The following is a 23,414-nucleotide window of genomic DNA, read 5'->3' as shown; positions in this document are numbered from 1 at the left end:
CTGAAGCAGAATGCAGGAAAGCAGCCGCTTCCTCTTTTTGAGGGGAAAATACGGTAATAATTTTCTAAAATTATTGGGGGGGCAGAGCCCCCCCAAACGAATTTTTGAGGGGGCTCGGGCCCCCTCAGGCCCCATGGAGTCGGCGCCTATGCATGTCTGATAAAAGAGATACCGCCTGCCTCAGGGTATCATTTGGTATTTGGGCTGGTGGCAATGGGTTTTTGATTGGCCAAAGTACTTGGAATATGTGTCAAACTTACTTTTCAGGGCAGGGATGTTCAACTATGATCATCTTTTCCCCTTTTTTCTTTTGAATAGCACACCAAGTGAGAACAGAAATCTGGAAGCGTAGCATTGGCTGGGCCCTATAGGAAGAGTGCAGGGCAGGCTGGTGTTGGGTGAGTTACACCCAATAATTTATGCTCTCAGTCAGAGCCTTGCACCACCCAGAGGTGGGCAACTTAGGGCCCAAGGGCCTCAGCCTAATGTGAGATGCTGTACTAAGGATCTGACAGAGACCAGAGTTCAAATTCCTCCCTCCTCTTCAGATATGAAGCTTGCTGTGTGAACTTGGGCCAGTCACCTGGTCGCTTGGCCTAAACTACTTCACAAGGTTCTTGTGAGAACAGGGGAAAATGGCAAGAGAATCATATACTATAACAGTGGTACCTTGGTTCTCAAATGTCTCTGTTGACAAACATTTCAGAACCTGAACACTGAAAACCCGGAAGTAAATGCTTCCGTTTTCAAATGCGCCTCAGAAGTCGAACGGCTTTCGCTGCGTGTTTTTTCAATTTTCTCAACTGAATTTGCAGACAGCCCTTCATGCCTCAGTTTTCGAATGTTTTGGAACTTGAACGGTCTCTCGGAACGGATTACGTTCGAGAACGGAGGTACTACTGTACGTCGCATCGTGCTCGTCAGAGTAAAGGTGGGGGTATCAAATAATTTCACGTCGACGGGAAGTGAGACACAAAACCAATGGGGTAGTGGAAGGAAGCGGGGACTCTTCTGCAAGTGATCAGCTCTAACCTTTTGGGGGAAGCCCAGGGGGGTGAGAGAGGAAAAGGTGAATGTGTGAGAGAGAAAGGAAAGGGTGTCAGAAAGAAAGTGAATGGAAGCGGGGAGCAGAGAGAGGAAGACCCCCAGGCCACACTCCCAGCTCCCCAAGAATTACCCCCAAGGAAATGCAGCCCTTGGCAGGAAAAGTTCCCCCACCCCTGACTCCTGACAAGTCTAGTTTATTACAGGCATGGGGGAACCTCTGGATGTTGCTGGCTTCTAGCTCCCTTCACCCTCAGCCAGCATGCCCAATGGTCACAGACGGCAAAAGCTGTAGCCCAACAACACTGTGGAGGGTGGGTTGTGCAGGGGGAATACGGTCTTCATCCCTGCTATATTGCGTGGTGGGGAAATGAAATGGGGAGGAACTTTGCGGCCAGGAGGAAAACCCAGGGGGCCACATAAGCACCCCTATGATTTAGATCTTCCTGGCCAAGGGCCCATCTCGTCCAGCATCCTGTTCCCACAGTGGCCAAGCAGACAGCCCCTCAGAGATCCACAAGCAGGATCCTGGCCAGGGCCAGATGTAGGTCTGATGAGGCCCTAAGCTACTGAAGGTAATGGGGCTCTTTATATGTCCAGCTGTCCTTTGTCAACAACAAATTGTCACTGTTTTTTGTGTTGAATATATGCTATATAATAATTTATGGACCTAATAGGTATCTAAAGCCATTTGCACATAACAAAATATGTATTTTATCAAAGTAATTGTTTTTTATCTTTGGAAACGTACATCCAGATTTTTTCCCTTTAAATTTTTTTGGGGCCCCCAAGAGAGTGGGGCCCTGAGCTATAGCTCGTCTAGCTTATACGTAAATCTGGCACCGATCCCGGCACAAGAGCCCTCTCGCAATTGCTCTCTTATCCTCCACGTGACCCAGCTGTGGAGATGGGACTTTCCTAGTGCTTCTTTGATTGGCAGGTGTTTGCCGGGGACCTGACGGGCCAGATCCTGGCCTGGCGTCACCTGTTGCATCTTCGGCGGGGTGGGCAGCTGGGAACGGGGACGACTTGCGGCGGCAGCCAAGCTCCTCCAAAGCCGCTTGGAGCGGGATCAGAGGAAACCGAGCCGCATTTGTACATAAAGGTCCGTGAAATCAACATGCCGTGGCAGGCCTTGGCTGCTGCAGCTGCACAACACTCGACAACGCACCCCCCCTTCTCCTGCGCCCCCGGAGCACGCATCCGATGCTTAGGCTGCCACGCTCCACTGCAGGCAGAACCGATACGGGGAGGGGGGGGAGAGGGAAAGCGTGGCAGGGTCCAACACAACAGGAAGACAGGATTGAGTCAGACCATTGTCAATACTGTCTGCACTGGCTGGCAGCGTCTCTCCAAAGCTTTCAGGGAGCAGCCAGGAGATGCCATTGGGCATTGAACCCACAGGCTAGATAAGCTGCATCCAATCTTACCAAGAAAACCGCCAGGAAACACTGAAATTCTCTTGCACAGGGCTCCATTGGACTGAATGGGGCTGCCATCATTTACTGGGAGTCATTTTGGACTCACAGCTGTCCATGGAGGCGCAGGTCAATTCTGTGTCCAGGGCAGCTGTCTAACAGCTCCACCTGGTACGCAGGCTGAGACCCTACCTGCCCGCGGACTGTCTCACCAGAGTGGTGCATGCTCTGGTTATCTCCCGCTTGGACTACTGCAACGCGCTCTACGTGGGGCTATCTTTGAAGGTGGCCCGGAAACTACAACTAATCCAGAATGCGGCAGCTAGACTGGTGACTGGGAGCGGCCGCCGAGACCATATAACACCGGTCCTGAAAGACCTACATTGGCTCCCAGCACGTTTCCGAGCACAATTCAAAGTGTTGGTGCTGACCTTTAAAGCCCTAAACAGCCTGGGCCCAGTATACCTGAAGGAGCATCTCCACCCCAATCGTTCTGCCCGGACACTGAGGTCCAGTGCCGAGGGCATTCTGGCGGTTCCCTCACTGCAAGGAGCAAAGCTACAGCGAACCATGCAGAGGGCCTTCTTGGTAGTGGCACCTGCCCTGTGGAACGTCCTCCCGTCAGATGTCAAAGAGATAAACGACTACCTGACATTTAGAAGACATCTGAAGGCAGCCCTGTTCAGGGAAGTTTTTAATGTGTGACATCTTAGTGTATTTTTGGAATTTGTGGAAGCCGCCCAGAGTGGCTGGGGAAACCCAGCCAGATGGGTGGGGTACAAATTATTATTATTATTATTGCCCCCAGCGCCCCCTAGAGGACAAGGACGTTGCAGTCCTTATTCCTCTCCCACTGACCTTTTTCCCTACAAAGCAGGTTTATGGGGGATCCGGTTTTCTAATCAGGGGGCAGTAAAAAGAGAAAGGAAGGAAAAACCACACACACAAATCTGTCCCCCCCGTGCCCACATTTGTGCGGCGCAGGCCCCCCTCGTTGATTTGCAGGCTTCTGCCGGCAATTGCCCGGGCTCCTAGCGATGCCACCTGCCGCCGTTTTACGGCCGACACTAATTCTGCAGCCTTGATTTGCGGCGGGGGTTCTAATTGCCTCGTTTAGGCGTGGCGTTGGTGCAGGGGCCGTTAACGTCAGCCAGAGTTATACCGCGCTGCGCCGAAGGCGCCGGGGGAGGGGGGGCGAGGAGGGATAAATCCTACAAGCGTGCGAGCTGCGGAGGGTGGGGGCACGGCTGTCTGCGGCGGGAAGGGGGAGGCGAATGCGGCTGGCGGCTGGCCGCTTTTGTGGCGTGCGTGGGCGCAAACGGCCTCTCCAGCCCCCTCCCCAATCCAATTGAGGATCAGCAGGCAAGAAGCGCTCGGGAAATCGATCCCGTTTAAAAAATCAGGGGAAGCTTCCTGGCGGGGAGAGCTGATCAGGCAATAGAATTAATGCGCTATTGGGGAAGCGGTAAAATCACCTGCGTTACAGGTTGGCGGGATGGATATCGGCTCCGAGATGCGTGTTCACAGGATTAAGTAAATTATTAACGTTTGGCCGAGGGGTGGGAGGGGTTCGAATTCTGCGGAAAGAAAGGGAAAATGGATTATGCAACCTGCGTACAGGAACAGGAAGCTGCCTGTTCAGGAAGAAGTCAGGCCACCAGGACACATCTGGCTTAGTACTGTCAGCACTGACTGGCAGCGGTGCTCCAGGGTTTCAGGCAGGGGAGAGACCCCACACCTACCTGGAGATGCTGGGGATCAAAGTTGGGGCCTTCAGCATGCAAGACATGTGCTCTACAGCTGACCTATGGCCCTTTTCTTAAATACAATGGTTAAGAGTCTAGTCCTCATGGTTTTGAACAAAAAGGGCTGATTTAAATAGAAAGTTGCCTCATAATCAGACCATTGCGAATGAGGCCTTCGGCAGAAGCTCCACCAGAGAGTTACGGCCCTTCCCCATGGGCTAAACACCACACCCCAGAGCAGACATAGGGCACATCATGCAGATGGGAACCTAATTTCCTACTAATTTCGCTCACCATGCATGGAAGAGGGGGCTACACAGGTCACAGAAGCCCCTGAAACTCAACAGGGCCCAGTGTTGCTGACAAATGGCATTTTTATGTTGTGAACTGCCCTGAGATCTAGGGCGGAATGCCACTTTAATAAATAATAATATAATAATGAAATTGAACTCTTGCTCAGCTTTGGAGGGTTAAGCTAAGTTCTGTCCAAAAGCAATTCTTTGCAACAATATGGTCATGCTCATAAAAGAAAAAGATGCAGAATACCAGCATATGCATAATGGCACATGTTCACGTCAACTGGGATTTGTGCAGGAGATCTTCCCGGTGGATGGGGCCCCGTGGGTCAGACCTGCCTGGCTTCCACTCTTAGTTCACGTTCGAAATCTGCCACCACAGGTAGGCTGCCTCGTTGCGTCTGACCAGCGGGCAGTCCAGAGCCTTTCGCCCCCAAAAAGTGGGCTTTCCATTGCCCCCCCCCAAAAAGCTGGGACCTCCCCACTGCCCCTGCGAGGCGGCACACGAAACCGATTGGCAGGGCTGGGTCACCCGTTGCCACGGTGTCGGCGCCGTTCCCCCACCGGGCCCGGCTCGCCGCGGCGTCTGCACTAATTGCTGGCAGGCGGTCCGTAATTAAAACTTCCATTGTGACATTTCCTGACATCTCAATATCAAACACTGCAATTAATCCCACCCGCCTGTAAGGTCGCGGTACCGAGAGGCTGGGGGAGAAGAGGCGGAAGAGAACAAAAGGGAGCCAAACGGAGCAAAGAGATGCCAGAGACCTCTTTTTTCTGCCCCGCACGGAGTTCTGGGCCTGATTTCAGAAGTTGGCATCGTTGGTGCCTGCCTTAAAGGAGGGGGCGTCCTCTCGCAAGACCCCCTGCAATCGCTGCTGGGACAGAGTTTGTTGTAGTTTGGTACCTTCAGATATGGCTGGACTCCAGCACCCACCACTCTTGGCCACTGGCTGATGGGATCCGGAGTCCAGCAATGTTTTAGGGTCCCCAATCCAGCAGAGAACCATCTGCAATCACCACTGCCACTGATACAGAGCTAAACCATTGGGTCTAGCTCATTAAGCTTGCATTGACCAGCAGCGGCCTCCAGGGTTTCAGACAGTAGGGTCCAGGGCTGGCTCAAGACATTTTGCTGCCTGAGGCGAAAAACAAAATGGCGCCTTCCCTCCAAGGCACATACAGAAGCTAGTTTGATCGGGAGTTGAATCTTACTCTGACGCTGGTGAGAAAAAAGTGTCTTCCACTGCAATTGAGGGCAGCAGACCACATGGCACTTGCAGCTATGTCCCCTCCCAGCACCTGCCACCTGAGGCAGCTGCCTCAATCTGCCTCATCGTAGGGCCGGCCCTGGATTAGGGGACAATCCCAGCCTTACCTGAAGACGCTGGGGATTGAACCTGGGACCTTCTGCAAACAAAGGAGATGTTCTGCAACTGAGCTGTGACCCTTCCTCCTCAGGTTACAGACAGTCCAGTCCCCTTCAGATGACCTCTGTTTGCTAATTCCATTTTTTTAAGGCTACTGGACAGGAGCGGGGAAGAGATCTGGCTACAACTAGAAGGAAAAAATGGTGGATTTCATGAGAAAAGAGCCCTTAAGCTCCCCACTGCCACCATTTTACGCACCCACCAGCATCCAGGGGGGAGAAACACCCCCACCAATTCACCCTTCCCCAGCCTAGGGATGCATGTTCAGATCTCTTGCCTAACGCACCCCCTTTCTGGAAGCAGCCCCTGTACAACAGGGGTGGGGAATATTTATCAGCCCTGGGGGCCTCATTCCCTCTAGGAAACTTTTGGGGGGCCGCATGGTGGGCGGGCCAGTGGCCAAAGAGGGTGGCGCAACAAATGCTAATTGTGCCTTTATACAGTAGGCTGCAAGGGACGCGGGTGGCGCTGTGGGTTAAACCACAGAGCCTAGGACTTGCTGATCAGAAGGTCGGCGGTTCGAATCCCCACGACGAGGTGAGCTCCCATTGCTCGGTCCCTGCTCCTGCCAACCTAGCAGTTCGAAAGCACGTCAAAGTGCAAGTAGATAAATAGGTACCGCTCCGGCGGGAAGGTAAACGGCGTTTCCGTGCGCTGCTCTGTTTCGCCAGAAGCGGCTTAGTCCTGCTGGCCACATGACCTGGAAGCTGTACGCCGGCTCCCTCGGCCGATAAAGCAAGATGAGCGCCACAACCCCAGAGTCGGCCACGAATGGACCTAATGGTCAGGGGTCCCTTTACCTTCACCTTTACAGTAGGCTGCTTTTAGCACACCCCAACACAAAACCTTCTCTAGCCTGCAACCGAAGGGCGTGATCAGAGTCCAAGGGACATTCAGTTCAGGCAAAAGCACCCAAAAGAGGGTGCGATGCCAGGGGACTGAGGGGCGTGGGCCGGGGAGAGTTCTGAGGGCCAGAGGGAGACCGCCCCCAAAGGGCCGCATCCAGCTCACGAGCCTGAGGTTCCCTGCCGCCCCCATACGAAATCTCAGCTGCTGCTCCTGCACCCGCAACCCAGCAGCCGAAGACTTCCACATCCCAACAGCCACACAGCTCTCCCAGTCCCGCCATCCCGATATCCTAGGTTTCCCCCAATGCCCCTTCCGACTCTTCGGTGGGGGTGGAGGAATAGGGAGATACGTCCCGGGGACAGAAAGAAAGGGGGCCGAGTTTCCGAAACAATTTTATCATTTGGCTCAGTCACTGACAATTAATGGCGGGTGGGGGGACGACCCCAACATATTTAAAATGAAGAAGTCGTAAACCAGGAATCGGTGACACCGAAGAAGCGTCTTCATAGAAGACAAAAGCGCAGGCGTCATCATGGCCGTTCTCGCCGAGAACACAAGGTGGGGGGAGGCGGGGGGGGCTGACACAGTCCAGTTTTTTGCTTCCGGGCAGGGGAGAGAGAGAAGCCGAGCTTGACAGAGACATAAAACAGGGGCGAGGGGGGGGGAAGAGAAGTCGATGCCCCCCCTTTTTTAAAGCAGCTGAGCTTCGAGTGTCACGGACTGCAAAGTGTCTCCCCCCATCTTTGGCATATCAACAGTCCTGGACACAAATATTGCGAGTCCTTTGCTGCGCTGCAGAAGAGATATTTCAGATTCTCCCCCACTCCCCCCCCCAATTCCATGCCACTTCCCCCCAAAACCAAATCTGAGTCTTTTTGGCGAGCTGGAAAATCCCTGTTCCGACAGCACCACAGTCACCAGAAACAGTCAACCTGACCTCCGGCAGGAATGTCACCGTGGAGAATCAACTCCTGTAGGGAAGGGAACAAGAGAGATCCTGTTAAGAGGCAGACCAGGGGGGGCGCAACTACCAAGCCCTTTCCCCACAACCTGGCTTCAGACCGACCCCCCCCCACAGAACAAGTGACATGACCATTAACCCAAACGCTGCCTTGAAGCATGTGCAGAGTTCCTTCCTCTCCCTTCCTCTCCTTACGGGGTCCTCACTGCAGGATCACATTCACCCGGTGCTATACCAGCTGCACTGGCTCCCGGTGGAGTACAGGATCAGGTTTAAGGTGCTGGTTTTGACCTTTAAAGCCCTATATGGCCTAGGACCCTTGTACCTACGGGACCGCCTCTCCTGGTATGTCCCACGGAGGACCTTACGGTCTTCAAATAAAAACATCCTGAAGGTCCCAGGCCACAGAGAGGTTAGGCTGGCCTCATGCAGAGCCAGGGCGTTTTCGGCTGTGGCTCCAATCTGGTGGAACGCTCTGTCACAAGAGACTAGGGCCCTGCGGGATTTGACATCTTTCCGCAGGGCCTGCAAGACAGAGCTGTTCCACTAGGCCTTTGGTCAGGGTGCAGCCTGACTCCCTCCTTTGGCAATCTTTACAGAACTTAAGCTTATGGTTGCCATCAATCTGATTTTAATTAATTTTTATAAAGAAATGTTTTTAGAATGTTGCACTGTTTTATTGTTGTTAGCTGCCCTGAGCCTGGCTCCGGCTGGGGAGGGCGGGATATAAATAAAAATTATTATTATTATTATTATCATTATTACTGAGGAATGTACAGACATTAAGAAGGCTGGGCCAGACCATTCCTTCTGTTGCCTGGGAGATAGACTGCGTCTGAACATGGGTGCTCTGTTTAGCTCCCCACATTAGCACACGACCAAAGATTTGCCCCCTCAAATTCAATTTATCTGACTGTCACCAGCAGGTTGACAAAAATATGATTGCTTCCTTACACCAAGAGTCTATCTAGCTCCATACTGTCTACACTGGCAGCGGCTCTCCAGGTTTCCGGGCAGGGGCCAATTCTCAGCCTCACCTGGGGACTGACCCGGGGACCTTCAGCATTCAAAGCAGCTGCTCTGTCCCTGAGCTGCGGCCGATACACAGACACTACCCATGTTTTTAGTGCCCTTTGCTGACACGAATGGTCACGCCTCCTCCCGGTCTTTCATATTGGCTTCTGACATTTTCATGGTTCTGTTATTTGATTTTGAACCGCCTCCGCAGATTATGTGATTTGTTCTGTAATTTTCTGCCTTGCCCCTTCCCTCATAATGTCCTGTTGCCAGTAGCTCAGCAGTTCTGCGGCTGTTTGTTGTCCACTTGTTTTAATCTCCCTTTATCTCCCACCACCACCACCTACCCACTGGCTATTTCCAAAGTACTTAATTTGTTCCGGAGGTCCATACTTAACCTGAAACTGTTCTTAACCTGAAGCACCACTTTAGCTAATGGGGCCCTCCCTGCTGCTGCAGCCCCGCCAGAGCACGATTTCTGTTTTCATCCTGAAGCAAAGTACTTAACCTGAAGCATTATTTCTGGCTTAGCAGAGTCTGTGAGCTGAAGCGTATGTAAGCTGAAGCGTATGTAACCTGAGGTACCACTGTATACCAAAAAAATATTTAGGGAGGGAAAAGCCCCCAGGGCAGGGGAGGAGAATCGACCCGTGAAGCCATTCCCCCAAAATCCTTATATCCCTGTCCGATCATGAAGGTCTTTGAGGAGCCTCTATTAGCAGGCCTCTATGGCTCATATGCACAGTTTGCATCCATCAGGAGCTGAGCGTTCCATATTGTGGACCCTAGTTCTATGGAACTCCCTCCCGGGTCGGATCAGACAGGCCTCCTTCCCCAGTTGACCTTCCTGAAGCCTCTTTAATTTCAAAAAACAAAACAAAACCCAGCAAGCATTTTAACCGAATTCTGATCTTACAGTTTTAAGCTGCCTTTTGGATAAATGTTTATCGTGTTGTTGAGTTACCTGTGCGCCACCCTAAGGCAGTTGCAGTTAAGCTGTATCTAAACAGTCGAAATAAACGAGTTAAATGTCCTAATGTGCAAGAGATGTCGGACAGTTGAGCAGGGCAACTCCAGAAGCGGCAAGCTCACCGTGACAGGCTGGGATTCGGAGGCTGAACCTGAGGAATCCCAGCCTGCACAGGAGTCCCCCCCCCTCCAGAACCAGCTGAGCCGGGGCTGGGGCCTGAGCCTGAAGGGTCCTCACCTGTGCTGGATCCTCAGGTGCAGGCACCAGCTGAGTCTGCTCTGGCTCCTGAGGTGATGGAGGACCCATTGCCTGCAGGTGCTCCATTCTCAGTCCCGTCAGAGGAAGTGGAGGTTGCCTCTGGGTCCGGTAACCCTCCTGCCTCTCCTGAGCTGCAGAGGCTCAGGGCAGAGAGGCGGAGGGAACTAAGTTCTCGCAGGAGAAGTGCTCGCCTCCAGGCCAGGAGAGGCGAGTCACCTGTGGACCGGGGCCGCCCTATGCCTTGGGGCAAATAAAAGCCGGCCAGCCCCAGTCCCAGGTTGCGGGAGCAACATTGTTGGTAGCCAGTTCCTGCCTGCACCCTGTCCTGCTCTTCTGCCAGAGTTCCTGACCTCACCCGACTCCCTGCCTTGGACCCTGCCTCGCCTTTGACAGACAACCTCCATACCGGACCCCTGACCTCGGACTGGACTTGGACCTTGCCTCTCGGTTAGCCCCCAAGACCAGCACACTCGCCTTCCTTGGATTTATTTAAGCAGAGGGTGGGTGGACGGCCATCAAGGATGCTGAACGTTGTGAGATCCCTGCGCCAAGCATGAGGTCAGGAGAGATGGCCTCTCAAGACCTCCAAACTCTGAAATCCTACTCTTTTTGTTCACCTCTTAAGGAACTCTGTACAGTCATACCTCGGGTTATAGACGCTTCGTGTTGCGCGATTTTGGGTTGCATACTGCGCCAAACCCGGAAGTACCGGAACGGGTTACTTCCGGGTTTTGGCACTTGCGCATGCGCAGAAGTGCTAAATCATGCTTTGCGCATAAGCGCCAAATCACAACCCACGCGTGCACAGACGCAGCGCATTGCGAACGTGCTTCCCACAAAGATCACGTTTGCAACCTGAGCGTCCACTGTATATCAAGGACAGGCAACCTGTGGCCCTCCCAGAGACTGCTGGACTCCAACTCCCATTATCCCTAGCTAGTGTGGCCATTGGTCAAGGATGGTGGACTGCCCAGCTCAATACTGTCTTCTCTGACTGGCAGCAACCCTCCAGGGTTTCAGGCAGGTCTCTCTACCCAGAAACCCTGAAAAGCAAATGCACTGAGCTACCTCAATTCCTCCAGAAAAAAACTAAGATTCCAGTCCTCATGGTTCCAGTTCAAGTGTGGGGAACCTTTGGCACACCCCGAGGTTGCTGGGCTCCCAACATCCCTGCCGACTGGCTATGCTGGAACTGCTGGGAGTCAGAGTCCAGCATCCTCTGGGAAGGCTGCAGGATCTCCCCTCCATGCTGTAGCTGTAGCCTGCATTGTAGATCCTGCATTAATGAGGGGGGCAGAGTCAATATCCTTCAAGGTCCTAATGTTATGGCTTTATTTAAACTCTTATTTCTTTATATGATTTCTCTCCTACCCTTCCTCCCAAAGGAGCCCAGGGCGGTAAAGAATCATAGAATCATAGAGTTGGAAGAGACCACAAGGGCCATCGAGTCCAACCCCCTGCCAAGCAGGAAAGAGCAAGGGATAAAACAAAACAAAATTGTTGCAAACAATTCCAATACAGATGCAGGCTAGGATCTTTATAAAGTGGTACCTCAGGTTACATACGCTTCAGGTTACATACGCTTCAGGTTACAGACTCCGCTAACCCAGAAATAGTGCTTCAGGTTAATAACTTTGCTTCAGGATGAGAACAGAAATTGTGCTCTGGCGGCACGGCGGCAGCAGGAGGCCCCATTAGCTAAAGTGGTGCTTCAGGTTAAGAACAGTTTCAGGTTAAGAACGGACCTCCAGAACAAATTAAGTACTTAACCCGAGGTACCACTGTATCTGTAACAAGAAAGTCTTCAGAAGGTGCCGATAAGACAACAGTGCATAATATTCACTGGGAGGGAATTCCAAAGAGTTGGGGAAAGACCTCCTAATAAGATGATATCTACAGGCGGCCTTCACTTGGAAAGCACAGTGACCCATCGATTATATAAGGGGCAAGACGATCTTTCAGACATCCTGGTCCCATGGTATAGATGGCTTTCTGCACCAGAACCAGCACATTGAATTTAGCCTCATCACCAATTTGCAGCCAGGACGATTCTTTCAACAGTGGGGTAATGTGTTGGCCGATATCCTTCCCCAGGGAGCACTTGAGCCGCCGCATATCGCACCAGTTGCAGCTTCTGGACCAACATCAAGGGCAGCCCCACATAGAGAGAATTGTAGTAGTCTAGCCAAACCTCTTGGCCCACTACCACCTTGCCTCTCCAAGCCTTACCTCCAGGCCAAAGGTCTTCCTCTGCCTCAGCGGATCCAAACGGAGAAGGGGGTGGGCATACTGAGACTTATGGGGGTGTCCTGCCCCCTTTCGGCTGGGTTGACGCAGCATCTGGGAGTTCAGCTCGTCTCTGGGGAGCAAGGGGTCCGGCTGTGAAGGAGGCCCACCAGTACATCGCCTGTGAGTTCTAAAGTGCCAAGTGAGGAATCCAGCATCCTTGCGAGTGGGGGACGAGGAGGACCAACTGCCGCCCTCGCTCCTCACCCCGGCCTGGAGCCTCTTAAGAGCCCCCGGCCCTGGGGGTGGGGGTGGGGTCAGAGCCACAGGAAGGGTAAGAGAGCCAGCCCCAAGCAGGCCCCGCTGGACCAGGAAGGGGCAGAGCTACGTCCAGGGGCTACAGCGGCATCTGTGTGGGGAGAGCAGAGAAAAAAAAGGGGAGCTGTTGTTGTTGTTGTGTGTTATGACCATTTGACTGGGTTGCCTCAACCACTCTTGGCAGCTCCCAGCAAAATATTAAGAACACAATAAAACATCAAACGTTAAAAACTTCCCTATACAGAGTTGCCTTTAAACGTCTTCTAAAAGTCAGATACAGTCATACCTTGGGTTACAGCCGCTTCAGGTTGCGTTTTTTCAGGTTACGGACCACCAAAACCCAGAAGTACAGGAACAGGTTACTTCCGGGTTTCAGCGGTTGCGAATGCGCAGAAGCGCTAAATCGTGCTTTGCGCAGAAGCAACGAATCGCAACCCATGCGTGCACAGATGCAGGTTGCGAACGTGCAACCCGCACGGATCACGTTTGCAACCCAAGCATCCACTGTACAGTGGAACCTCAGCTGTCAAACGTAATCCATTCCGGAAGACCGTTCGACTTCCGAAATGTTCGACAACCAAGGCACAATTGCCGGTTGGCAAATTCCTTTTTAAAAAATGGAGAAACATGCCTTGGAAGCCAAGGTGCGTACGAAAATGGAAGCATTCACTTCTGGGTTGTTGGCGTTTGGGTTCTGAATCGTTCGGCTTCCAAAGCGTTCGACAACCGAGGTTCCACTGTACAGTGGTACCTCTAGATACGAACGGGATCTGTCCCGGAGCCCTGTTCGCATCTAGAGGTAAACGTATCTAGCGATAGCACGTTTGCACACGCATCACTTTTTGCTGCTTCTGCGCATGACGTCATTTTGAGCTTCTGCGCATGCGCAAGTGGCGAAACCCGGAAGTAACGCGCTCCGTTACTTCCGGGTTGCTGCAGAGCGCAACTTGAACACGCTGAACTTGAAGCAAATTTAACCCAAGGTATGACTGTAGTTGTTTATTTCCTTGACATCTGAAGGGAGAGCATTCCACAGGGTGGGCGCCACCACCGAGAAGGCCCTCTGCCTGGTTCCCTGTGGCTTCACTTTTCACAGTGAGGGAACTGCCAGAAGGCCCTTGGCTGGATGATGGAAGGTACCAGTAGGTACCAAATAGGCAGAGATGTGGAGAACCTTCGGCCCAACCAACGGCCCAACCAATCAGGGACCATATTAAATGCACTTACAAAGGTATAAAGCGGGAACTCATGAATCCCCAGATGTTTTCAGATGCCAACTCCCACCATCCCCAGCTGAAATTGCCTCATGGTCAGGGATGATGTGAGTCCCTCGTTACCCCTTATCCCTGCAGTTCCATCCTCAAAGTCCCGCCTAGTTCTAATTTCCTTTTCCTTTCTCCCCCAGTTTTCTTAAAATGAACTCTAATAACAAACAGGTTTCAAGAAATGAAGAAACATTAGTTGTTTAAAAAAAGGTACATTGTCACAATTGCCAATAAAAAAGCATAGCATACAGCAGTGTGATTTACTGCGTCAATAATAACACATGCCAAGAGGAAAAGGGTGTGCGGCCTATAATTGCAAAAGGCTCCGTGGTCTGAATCAAAACAGGTACATGTTTTTATTTAAAAAAGGGAGATAAAGAATAACTTCAGACAGCGGTAGATCGAGACAATCACATAGACCTGTGGGTACCTGGAGCCTTGGTGATTGTATATAAAATAAAATTGGATCAAATGCCAAGGAGGCCATCTCAAGCCTTTTTGGCCCCTGAAAACCTCCAGCTTTGCAATATTTTATTTCCCTAAAAGGTGATTTGCCAAATCTTGGAATACCAATAATTGGTGCTAATCTTCTCTCTCTCTCTCCGTCTTCCCCACCACCCTCCTTCCTCAAGACTGTCTTCCGCATGTGTGAACTCTTTGGCAGAACACCTGACTGGGTTGCCAACTTTCTTGTAAGTTTTAGCAACACCTATTAACACCAGCTTGAGACACGCCGCACACACTCTTAGCCTGAGGGGATAAGTTCCCACTCTGGTGTTCGCGGTGTGGTGTAAAAGTCAAGAGTGCTTGTCTAGGACCTCGGAGGCCAGGGTTCAAATCCCCAACCAACCATGCTTGCCTCTCAGCCTAGCCTACCTCACAGGGCTGTTGTGAGGATAAAATGGGGAAGGGGAAGATTCATAAATATGCCACCTTGAGCTCCTTGGGGGGAAAGGTGAGATATAAATGAAACAAATAATAATACATAAAAGCTTCGCTGGCCAGTTGGGAGGTACCACTATTTTGCTCAAAATAGCGGTCAGGCTGGTTCTTAAGGGTCAGTTGGCAACCTTTTTGCTGTCATCGCTGACTGGATTGAAGCCTAAGAATGCACCAGCTAGATCTACTCAAGTCAGTGTACATTTTGGCTGCCTTCCTATCACCTCCTCTCTCTTTGTCAAGGACACAGAAATGTGTGATTGTAAGCTCCTTGAGGAAGAGAACTGTCCTCTGTTTGTCATATTCCTCAGTAAAGCACAAGCACACTGAGGATGCCTTTTTAAAATCATGCACTCCCCCCCCCACCCCTGTGCTTTAAATGCAACAAACCGCCTTGCTGCCACCCCCTTGCCCGAGCCCCACTCACCCTCGGAGCTGCCTCTCCCGCGTGGTTGAGATTTGGGACCCTCCGTCACAGGCTCTACGGCTAAAATAAAAACGAACGGGTCAGTTCAGAAGGCGCAGGCAGGACCAAACTTCCTCTCCCGGTCCTTGACCAGTTTCCCCCTCGATATAGATATACATTTAAGTAAAGCAGATCTCGCTAAAGTGGAACACCCATTATCTAAATCAGGGGCAGGGAAACCTGCAGAGATGGAGGGCCACATTCCATTCTGGACAAGCTTCTGGGGGCCGCACACCAGTAGTGGGCAGGGCCACAGGGAAAAGGAGGCGGGGGGCAATAAATGAAAATTTTTACCTTGGTACACTAGACTAGTTTCTACACACAGAGATCAAGGGCATAGTCCAGCCAGGCAAAAACATTCAGGGAGGGTTGGGCCAGTGAATGGGTGTGGCTTAGGGAGAGTCTTAGGGGCCAGAGAGTGAGGTCTCGAGGGCCACATTTGGCTTGAGGTTTTCCTATCCCTGATCTCCAGGTTGGCTTTTCAGAATTTTCTCCTGGTCCTTATTGGAGAAATGACTGCTGAACAATTCAGGTGTTCATAGGTCAGTTAATTTCTCTGTCTGGATTATTTACTTGGTTCTCTGTACCGGGGGGGGGGGGGGGGCGGGGCAGCGGCAGGGGAATCCCTGCTGATGCCTATTATTCCCCACATCCCTGCCTGAACAAGACAGACAGACAATAGATGGACTCACTGGTTGTCTTGCAGCAAACTGAAACCCGCAGTTTCAAGCAGCGTCCGGGACTCTCTGGAGTGGGGATAGCTATGGGGAGGGAAAGGACCCAGAGATAAGAGAGATAGAGTGGGGTTAGAATGCAAGAAAGTCAAACCTCCCAGCACCAAACTACAGCCCCCATAACCCTTTGGGGGAAGCACATGTTAAACGACGGAACTCGCCCCCACAGAAGGCAACAATGGCCACCAATTTGGATAGTTTTACAAGAGGACTGGACAAAGCTGTCAATGGTTACTGGTCGCGATGGCTGAGCTCTCCCTCTGCAGTTGGAGGCTTCTGAATACCATTTGCTGGAAACCACAAGATGCGAGAGGGCTCCTGTGTTCAAATCCTGCTTGCAGGTTCCCCAGAAGCACCTGGTTGGACAGTGTGAGGCTGAACCGGAGGAATCCCAGCCTGCACAGGAGTCCCCGCCTCCAGGGCTGGCTGAACTGGGGCAGGGCCTTGATTCTGAAGCGCCTGCACCTGTGCCGGATCCTCAGGAGCAGGCACCAGGTGAATCCACTCTGGCTCCGGAGGTGGTTCAGGACTCAGTGCCTACAGGTGAGTCTCCCCCTGGGCCCAGTAACCCTTCAGCCTCTCCTGAACTGCAGAGGCTCAGGGCAGAGAGGCTAAGGGAACTGGTTTCTCCCAGGAGGAGTGCTCGGCTTAAGGCCAGGAGAGGCAGGTCTCCTGGGGGCCGGGACTGCCCCTGGCCTCAGAGAAGATAAAGGCCAGTCAGCCCGGTCCCAGGTTGCGGGAGCAACGTCGTTGAAGAACTGCATCCAGTCCTGTTCCCCCAGAGTTCCTGTCCTTGCCCGGCTTCCTGCTGTGGACCCCGCTTCACCCAAGGAGGACTGTCTGCCGACCTTCAACTCAGGTCCTGGACCTCGCCCAACAGTAACCTCCCCCCCTGGACCAGCACAGGCAGGATGCTGGCCTAGATGGGCCATTGGCCTGATCCAGCTCTCCTCATGTTCTTCCAAGGAGCTCAAGGAAGGGAACAAGGTGTCGCTGCCCCCCCTCCATTTAATCCTTGCAAGAACCCAGTGAGGCAGAGAGAGAGAAATGGCCGCAGAGCCACTCAATGAGTTTGTGACCAAATGGAAGTTTGAACCCAGGTCTCCTAGGCCCCGGTCCGGCCCTCTAACCACTACACCACATAGGCGGTCAAGGGCAGGGTTAGGGCTCAGTCACAGATGCCATAGCAAGGAATGGGTGAGGTTAAGTTCACAGATTATCAGAAAGAGCTCAGAAGAGCACCCAAAGCTTAGCCACTGTCCAAACAGGGCTATTATTTCTGAATACTGGTGTCACCTTGAGCTCCCTGGAGAAAAAGGTGGGATATAAATGCAACAGATAAGTACACTATATCTTAAACCCTCTGTGTGGCCTTTGGATCAAGAGCGTGATATAAATTTACTAAATCAAGAAATACATTTGAATACAAATAAATACATTTTTAAAAAAAACCTCCCCCCCCAAAAAAAAAACACCTTACACACACAGAAATGCTGCTTCACCCTATCTTCTGTTGCAAAACCCAGCCCAAAACTTGTAAATTAAAAGTTTGCCGAAATGGCAAAATTAACTGGGAAGCTCAGGGACCAAGAAGACAAGATCTTTTTCAAACACAGTTGTAATGTAACAGTATGTATGGATAATTTAGAAAGATTAAAAAAATGTGATATGCAGTTGAAAATAGGATCAATAGGGGCCATGGAAGGGAATTTTTTTTTTTTTTGGAGGGGGAGTCAGGAGATTCAGAGTAATTTTGACATTCGGATTTGGAATGGGTTTTTATATAGATTATTGAAAATCAAATAAAAAATTATATTTTTTTTAAAAAAGTTTGGTGCAGCACTAAATCCCATTCATAACTCTCTCTCAGAGAAAACCTTATACAATTTGGCCCTCAAGTCGACTCGGAACCATCCCATCCATGCCTGCCAAAGGCCCAACTCACAGATATAGTAGTAGTCGTGGCCCAGCTGAAACTCGAAGCCCAGCGAGAAAGGCGTGAACCTCTGGATTTTCTCCGAGAAGCGGACCGGCCCGTAAGGAGCGTAGGGCCGGTTGCACTCCCAGCGTTTGAAGGCTCCCGGCGTCTCGTAGCAGCCCCGGTAGCCCTCAATGTCCACCATGAGCAAAGTAAAGGATTCTGGGCTCCCCGCTGCCAGAGGCTGCTCGTAGTGCGGGCAGTAGATATCCAGGTAATCGTTGATGGAGACCTGGACGGCATAGTCTTCTTCGAGGAATCTGCGAATGGGGAGAAACAAATGAGTCAGCCGCCAAAGCGATCAGGGGATAGGAAGGAGTTTTGAGCCAAAGGGCCACATTCCCTGCAGGGCAACTTTCTGGGGGCAATGTGGCAGGGTTGGGCTCAAAAGCCGAAGGAGTAACGGCGGTAAACCTTTGGGCAGTAGGCTGGTGAGTTGCTACGAACAGACTTGCCCATGCCCCTCTGTTTCTTACATCCTGGCAAGGAAGAGGCATGATCAGGGTTCGAGGATACATTCCAGCCAGGCAAAAGCACTAAAGAGTGGCCAAAGTCAGTGAGAGATGTGGCCTGGTTAGAGTCTCGAGGGCAAGATGGAGAGAATACGTATTTTTTTTCCTGTGCCCCTTCCTAGATGGGGCACTTTCTGGAAAGAGAAGGACCCAGATTAAAATGAGCCTGGCGTCTAAAAAAGAGCAAGGACAACAGAAGGAGTAAAAGGGTGCTTCTGATTAAGTGACCCAGTGTAGTATTGGGCGCAAAAGGAAGATCCCTAAGAATCAGCTTTCTTTAAAAACAAAACAATACCCAACAGCAAGTAGGTTTCTAGTTCTCATGGCCAAAATAGGCCAAAAGCATGCAGTGAACAGAAGCCAGGGGAGCTGCAGAAGACGGAGAGTTCTTTGGAGATACGTCAGAAATTCCATCGGTTGGAGAACACCACGACTCTCCTTTGAGCTAAGACCGGATGCTAAGAACACGAATGCCAAGCCTTGCCTAATCCGCGTTGGCATCCAGTTTGCTCCCAGGCCCTTATTTAAGGTGTGGCCGATGACTCCTCAAGTTTCCACATCAAAGGCCGGCAGCCTGGCAACCTGAACTACAACTCCCGCTGCCCCTGACCACTGGGCCATTCTGGCTGTGGGACTGATGGGAGTCGGAAGACAACAGCAGTGCAGAAATCTTGGGTTTGAGTGTTGCCTTAGGTCTGCAGCAGGGATGGGAATCTGTCTCTCTCCTGGCGTTGCTGGACTACAACTCCCATCATCCCCCACTGTTGGCCATGCTGGCTGGGGATGATAGGAGTCGGAGTGCAACAACAACCGGGGGGGGGGGGCACAGGCTCCCCACCCCTGCTCTAGGCACAGAGGAGCCTCTTGGATTGGAGGCCCAATGGTCAAGGATGATGGGCGTTGTAGTTCAACACTGTTCCCTCCACTCCTGCCTTACATAAATGTCTTCAGATGGCGCACTCTGAGCATTGCAAAAAAAGCATTTTGCCCGTTCCGAAAAAGAAAGCATTTCACAGGTTTGCTGTGGTTTACACGTTCGAAAAGTCCCTGAGGGAAAATGCTGGGATTTTCCCAAAGTTAATTAAATATAATTCACAGCTCCCATGAGGCAGAAAACACCCACTCGTGGAAAGAAGGTGCCTGTAATCTTCCCCCCACACCTCCTTCAACAGGTTTACCTCTCATCCAACACTGAAATGTGGTAGAATTACTCCATCGCTTTAGCAGTGCCGGACTGAAAGCAGCCAAAAAGCATAGCGGGCACTCGTGCAGAGGGGCAACCAGCACCCTCCTCCGAGGGCAAGTACTTTATAGCAGCATTGGGCATGACTAAACAAGCCAGACACATCTGATTTCAGCACTGAGAAAGCATTGCCTGCCTCAGAAGGATCTTAGGCTAGAGCAGGGAGTCACACAGGGGGGCAGCGGGCACCCTCATTCTGCAAAATGGGGCTATCACTCTCAGGGGAGTTGTGAGGGATTTCTGGATTATATTACTGCGAGTTCTTTCTAAGCTTGCCTCACAGATTTTATGTAGCTAGATGCTCTTAATCCTGTGGTTTATTTTAAAGGTAAAGGGACCCCTGACCATTAGGTCCAGTCGTGACCGACTCTGGGGTTGCGGCGCTCATCTCACTTTATTGGCCGAGGGAGCCGGCGTACAGCTTGCGGGTCATGTGGCCAGCATGACTAAGCAGCTTCTGGCGAACCAGAGCAGTGCATGGAAACGCCATTTACCTTCCCGCCGGAGTGGTACCTATTTATCTACTTGCACTTTGACGTGCTTTCAAATTGCTAGGTTGGCAGGAGCCGGGACCGAGCAACAGGAGCTCACCCCGTCGAACCGCCGACCTTCTGATCGGCAAGTCCTAGGCTCTGTGGTTTAACCCACAGCGCCACCCGCGTCCCGCGTTACCTCCCTTTTCTTCAATCGCAGCAGCGTCACCCTGTTTCTTTCGCATTCTTGACCAAAACCATTTGTCTGTAGAACACTCTTCACAACAGAAACCTGCACCTAGCAGTCCTGAAGAAGTTTCTCTCTTAACACACAAATCCAGCCCTCACGGACTTCTCTTCATCCTAGTATAAAGGCCAAGGTTTGAAAGGATCCTCTCCAAAAGCGTTCCCCCAAAAGTGAGGGGGAACAGACTTCGCAGGCGCTCCCCACCTACTGTTTCGATCCAGCTGCCCAGCTCTGCTAAACAAGCAGATGTCAGCTCCGATTAATTCACGTGACTGGAAGCAAAAAGGGTCAGCGGGGAGCCCCCAGGGCAACGGGCCGACAGCCCAGCCCCAAGACAAAGGACCCCCGACTAGGAGTGATGCATCGTCGGGGAATGTGGCAGCCAAAACCCACGCATGGGCGCATGACCCCCTTGCAATGCGCCACCAGGAAGTAACGGGCATGTTTGGCAGGGATGGCTTCGGTATGTCAAAAAAAAAACATGTTCACAGGCAGCCTCAGGAACCTAGGAATCAGAACTTTGGTCCGTCTAGCTCTGGCTGGCAGCTGCCCTCCAGGGTTTGTGGCAGGAGTTTCCACGGCTCTAGCTGGAGACACCAGGATTTGAACCTGGGACCTTTACAGTATGCAGGGCAGATGCTCTGCACCTGAGCTATGGTCCATCCACATGAAACAAAGCAAGATTCTAGTCCTCATGGTGCTAAACAAAGGGCTGATTTTTAAAAGCAACAGGTGAAGCTGCCTTATACCAGCTCAACATTGTCTACACGGACTGGCAGCAGCTCTTGAGGATGTTCCCAGCCCTTTCTGGAGATGCCAGGGATTGAATCCTGGGTGCTCTGTCGGTGAGCACAAAGCATCTTAACCTAAAGGAAAAGTTGCTACATTTCATGTTTGCCTGAAGGAACCCAAAGTGTCAGAACTCGAACTCAAGGCATGAACTCAAAGTGTCAGAACTCGAACTCAAGGCATGGACCAAACTGAGGGGTATGAAGGGATGCTCAAGTCAAGAGCGCTTCAGAACTCCCAATCTGCATCCAAAAAGCACATGGCCGCTTGTGACAAGGAAACCACAGCAGGCCAGAACCTCCTGGCCTCCCCTAGAAAAGCTCGTCAGCCCTGGCACCAGCACACAACCCTTTTGGTCATTTGCCAGAGCTGCCTGCTAAGGCCTGCCCTAGTTGCCCCTCAAAAAGAAAGGTTTCACCGACAAAAGAAGAATGGCAGACAAAATTAACGGACTACGCAGAATTGGATAAAATGACAGGAAGGACTCGAAACCTGCGGGACCAGAGATTTACAGAAGATTGGAAGAAATATACAAACTGTTTGAAGAGCAACTGTAATCAACAAATTACGCTAGTAGGACTACAAGAAGTTTTGTAAGGAGAAATGTATGAAACATTGCAAAGAAGAGAGATATTAGTTATGAGATTTAAACGTAATAGTGAAAGTAAGAAATGTATATTAAGTGAAAAGACTGGGAAATTTTCAGATATGATTGATGGAAGTCAAAAAATTGTATAAGATATAAAAGTATGTTTAATAATTGTTGAAAATGATATGTTAAAAAACTAATATTTTTTTTTAAAAAAGGAAGGTTTCAAGCACACCTTGGGTGACACTATTTTAAATTTCCCACAATGCCTCAGGGCGACACTGCCATGGCCACTTGGTGAAGAAACCAAAACAATACCAGGACCCACAACCAGAGCTCATCCTGGCTCCCATCCGTTCTTGAACTGCTCCTTTGCCTGCTCTCCTCAGCCCAACCCTACAAGGCGGAAATGTAAAGAAAAGGGTGGTACATTTTATCATATGTGGTGGGAATGTAAGAAAGTGAAAAGCTCCTGGGAGTTGATATATAATGAACTGAAAAAAATGTTGGAATATACATTTGCTAAGAAACCAGAGGCCTTTCTCTTAGAAATCGTGGGAAATGAAATAAATAGAAGGGATGACAAACTTTTTCAATATGCAGTAACAGCGGCAAGAATATTACTGGCCCAGAAATGGAAACAAGAACAAATACCAACACTGGAGGAGTGGAGAATGAAGCTGATGGACTTTGCAGAACTTGATAAACTGACTGGGAAGATCAGATATCTACGAGATCAAAAGTTCATCGAGGACTGGGGAAAGTTACAGTGGTACCTCGCAAGACGAAATTAATTCGTTCTGCGAGTTTTTTCGTCTTGCGAATTTTTCGTCCTGCGAAGCACGGATCACCAAAGTCTTCAAAAACCTCAAAAAAGGCTACCATACCGCGTGCTATGAGTTGCTTCTCGAAGTCAAGTCGCAACTGCACCTCTTCAAGCAATGCACCCTGGGTATTAACGGGTTTTAAAAAAGGAAACAAACTTGCAAGACATCTCGCGAAGCAAGCCCATAGGGAAATTCGTCTTGCGAAGCAACTCAAAAAACGAAACACTCTTTCGTCTTGCAAGTTTTCCGTCTTACGAAGCATTCGTCTTGCGAGGTACCACTGTAGTTGAGTATTGGGAATGTATAAATGATAGTGAAATAACGTTAGTGGCATTTAAAGAAGCTCTGTAATAACATAAGAAATATTACAAAAAAGGAAAATAGAAGCGGGGGGTAGGGATAAAGCAAAATCTGGAAATGTGTAATTAAAGAAAATTTAATTCGGATGATTGGCAGAGAGGCTGAAGGAAGTCTAAAAATGAGGAGAATTGGTAGAAGTTGCAATGTGATTTGTATTTTCTTTTGATGGAAAATTAATAAAATATAATTTTAAAAAAAAACCCTACAAGGCGGGATAGGCTGAGACACCATGATGGGTCTGCGGTCACCCAGCACGCTTCACGGCGGAGGCCGGGGTTCAAATCCCCCACACTGTCGCGAAGCTCACTGGGCGTGAGGATCAGTTGCTGCCTCTGAGCCTAGCCTACCCCACAGGGTTGCTGCAAGGGTAAAATGGGGAGAGCCATTGGAGGGCGTGATAAAATAAAGAATAAATCCTCAGGAGGGGGGGAGGCCGTCTCGCCCACCCTGTTTCAAACCA

General features: G+C 50.8%; 1 protein-coding gene and 1 long non-coding RNA gene across 2 annotated transcripts in view; one reads left to right on the top strand and one right to left on the bottom strand.

Annotated features, from left to right (window-relative positions):
- Positions 1-7,161: 7,161 nt before the first annotated feature.
- EFNA4 (ephrin A4) overlaps positions 7,162-23,414 on the bottom strand; it is a 30,886-nt gene continuing 14,633 nt past the window's right edge. The window contains exons 2-6 of the mRNA XM_081892008.1: positions 17,882-18,174; positions 15,895-15,963; positions 15,164-15,223; positions 12,218-12,623; positions 7,162-7,753 (exon numbers count right to left, since the gene is read on the bottom strand). Of these exons, the coding sequence (XP_081748134.1) occupies positions 12,532-12,623; positions 15,164-15,223; positions 15,895-15,963; positions 17,882-18,174 (514 nt within the window). The 3' untranslated portion in view covers positions 7,162-7,753; positions 12,218-12,531. The remainder of the gene's footprint in view (positions 7,754-12,217; positions 12,624-15,163; positions 15,224-15,894; positions 15,964-17,881; positions 18,175-23,414) is intronic.
- Positions 15,970-18,617, top strand: LOC309358807. Its single transcript, XR_014163623.1, has 3 exons — positions 15,970-16,295; positions 16,838-17,254; positions 18,549-18,617. It is a non-coding gene; the product is annotated as an uncharacterized lncRNA (long non-coding RNA).

This window comes from Podarcis melisellensis (assembly GCF_964234715.1).
Source record: "Podarcis melisellensis genome assembly, chromosome: 16".
Taxonomy (NCBI): Eukaryota; Metazoa; Chordata; class Lepidosauria; order Squamata; family Lacertidae; genus Podarcis; species Podarcis melisellensis.
The sequence above is the reverse complement of the archived record's forward strand: the minus strand, read 5'-3'. Positions and strand labels throughout refer to the sequence as shown.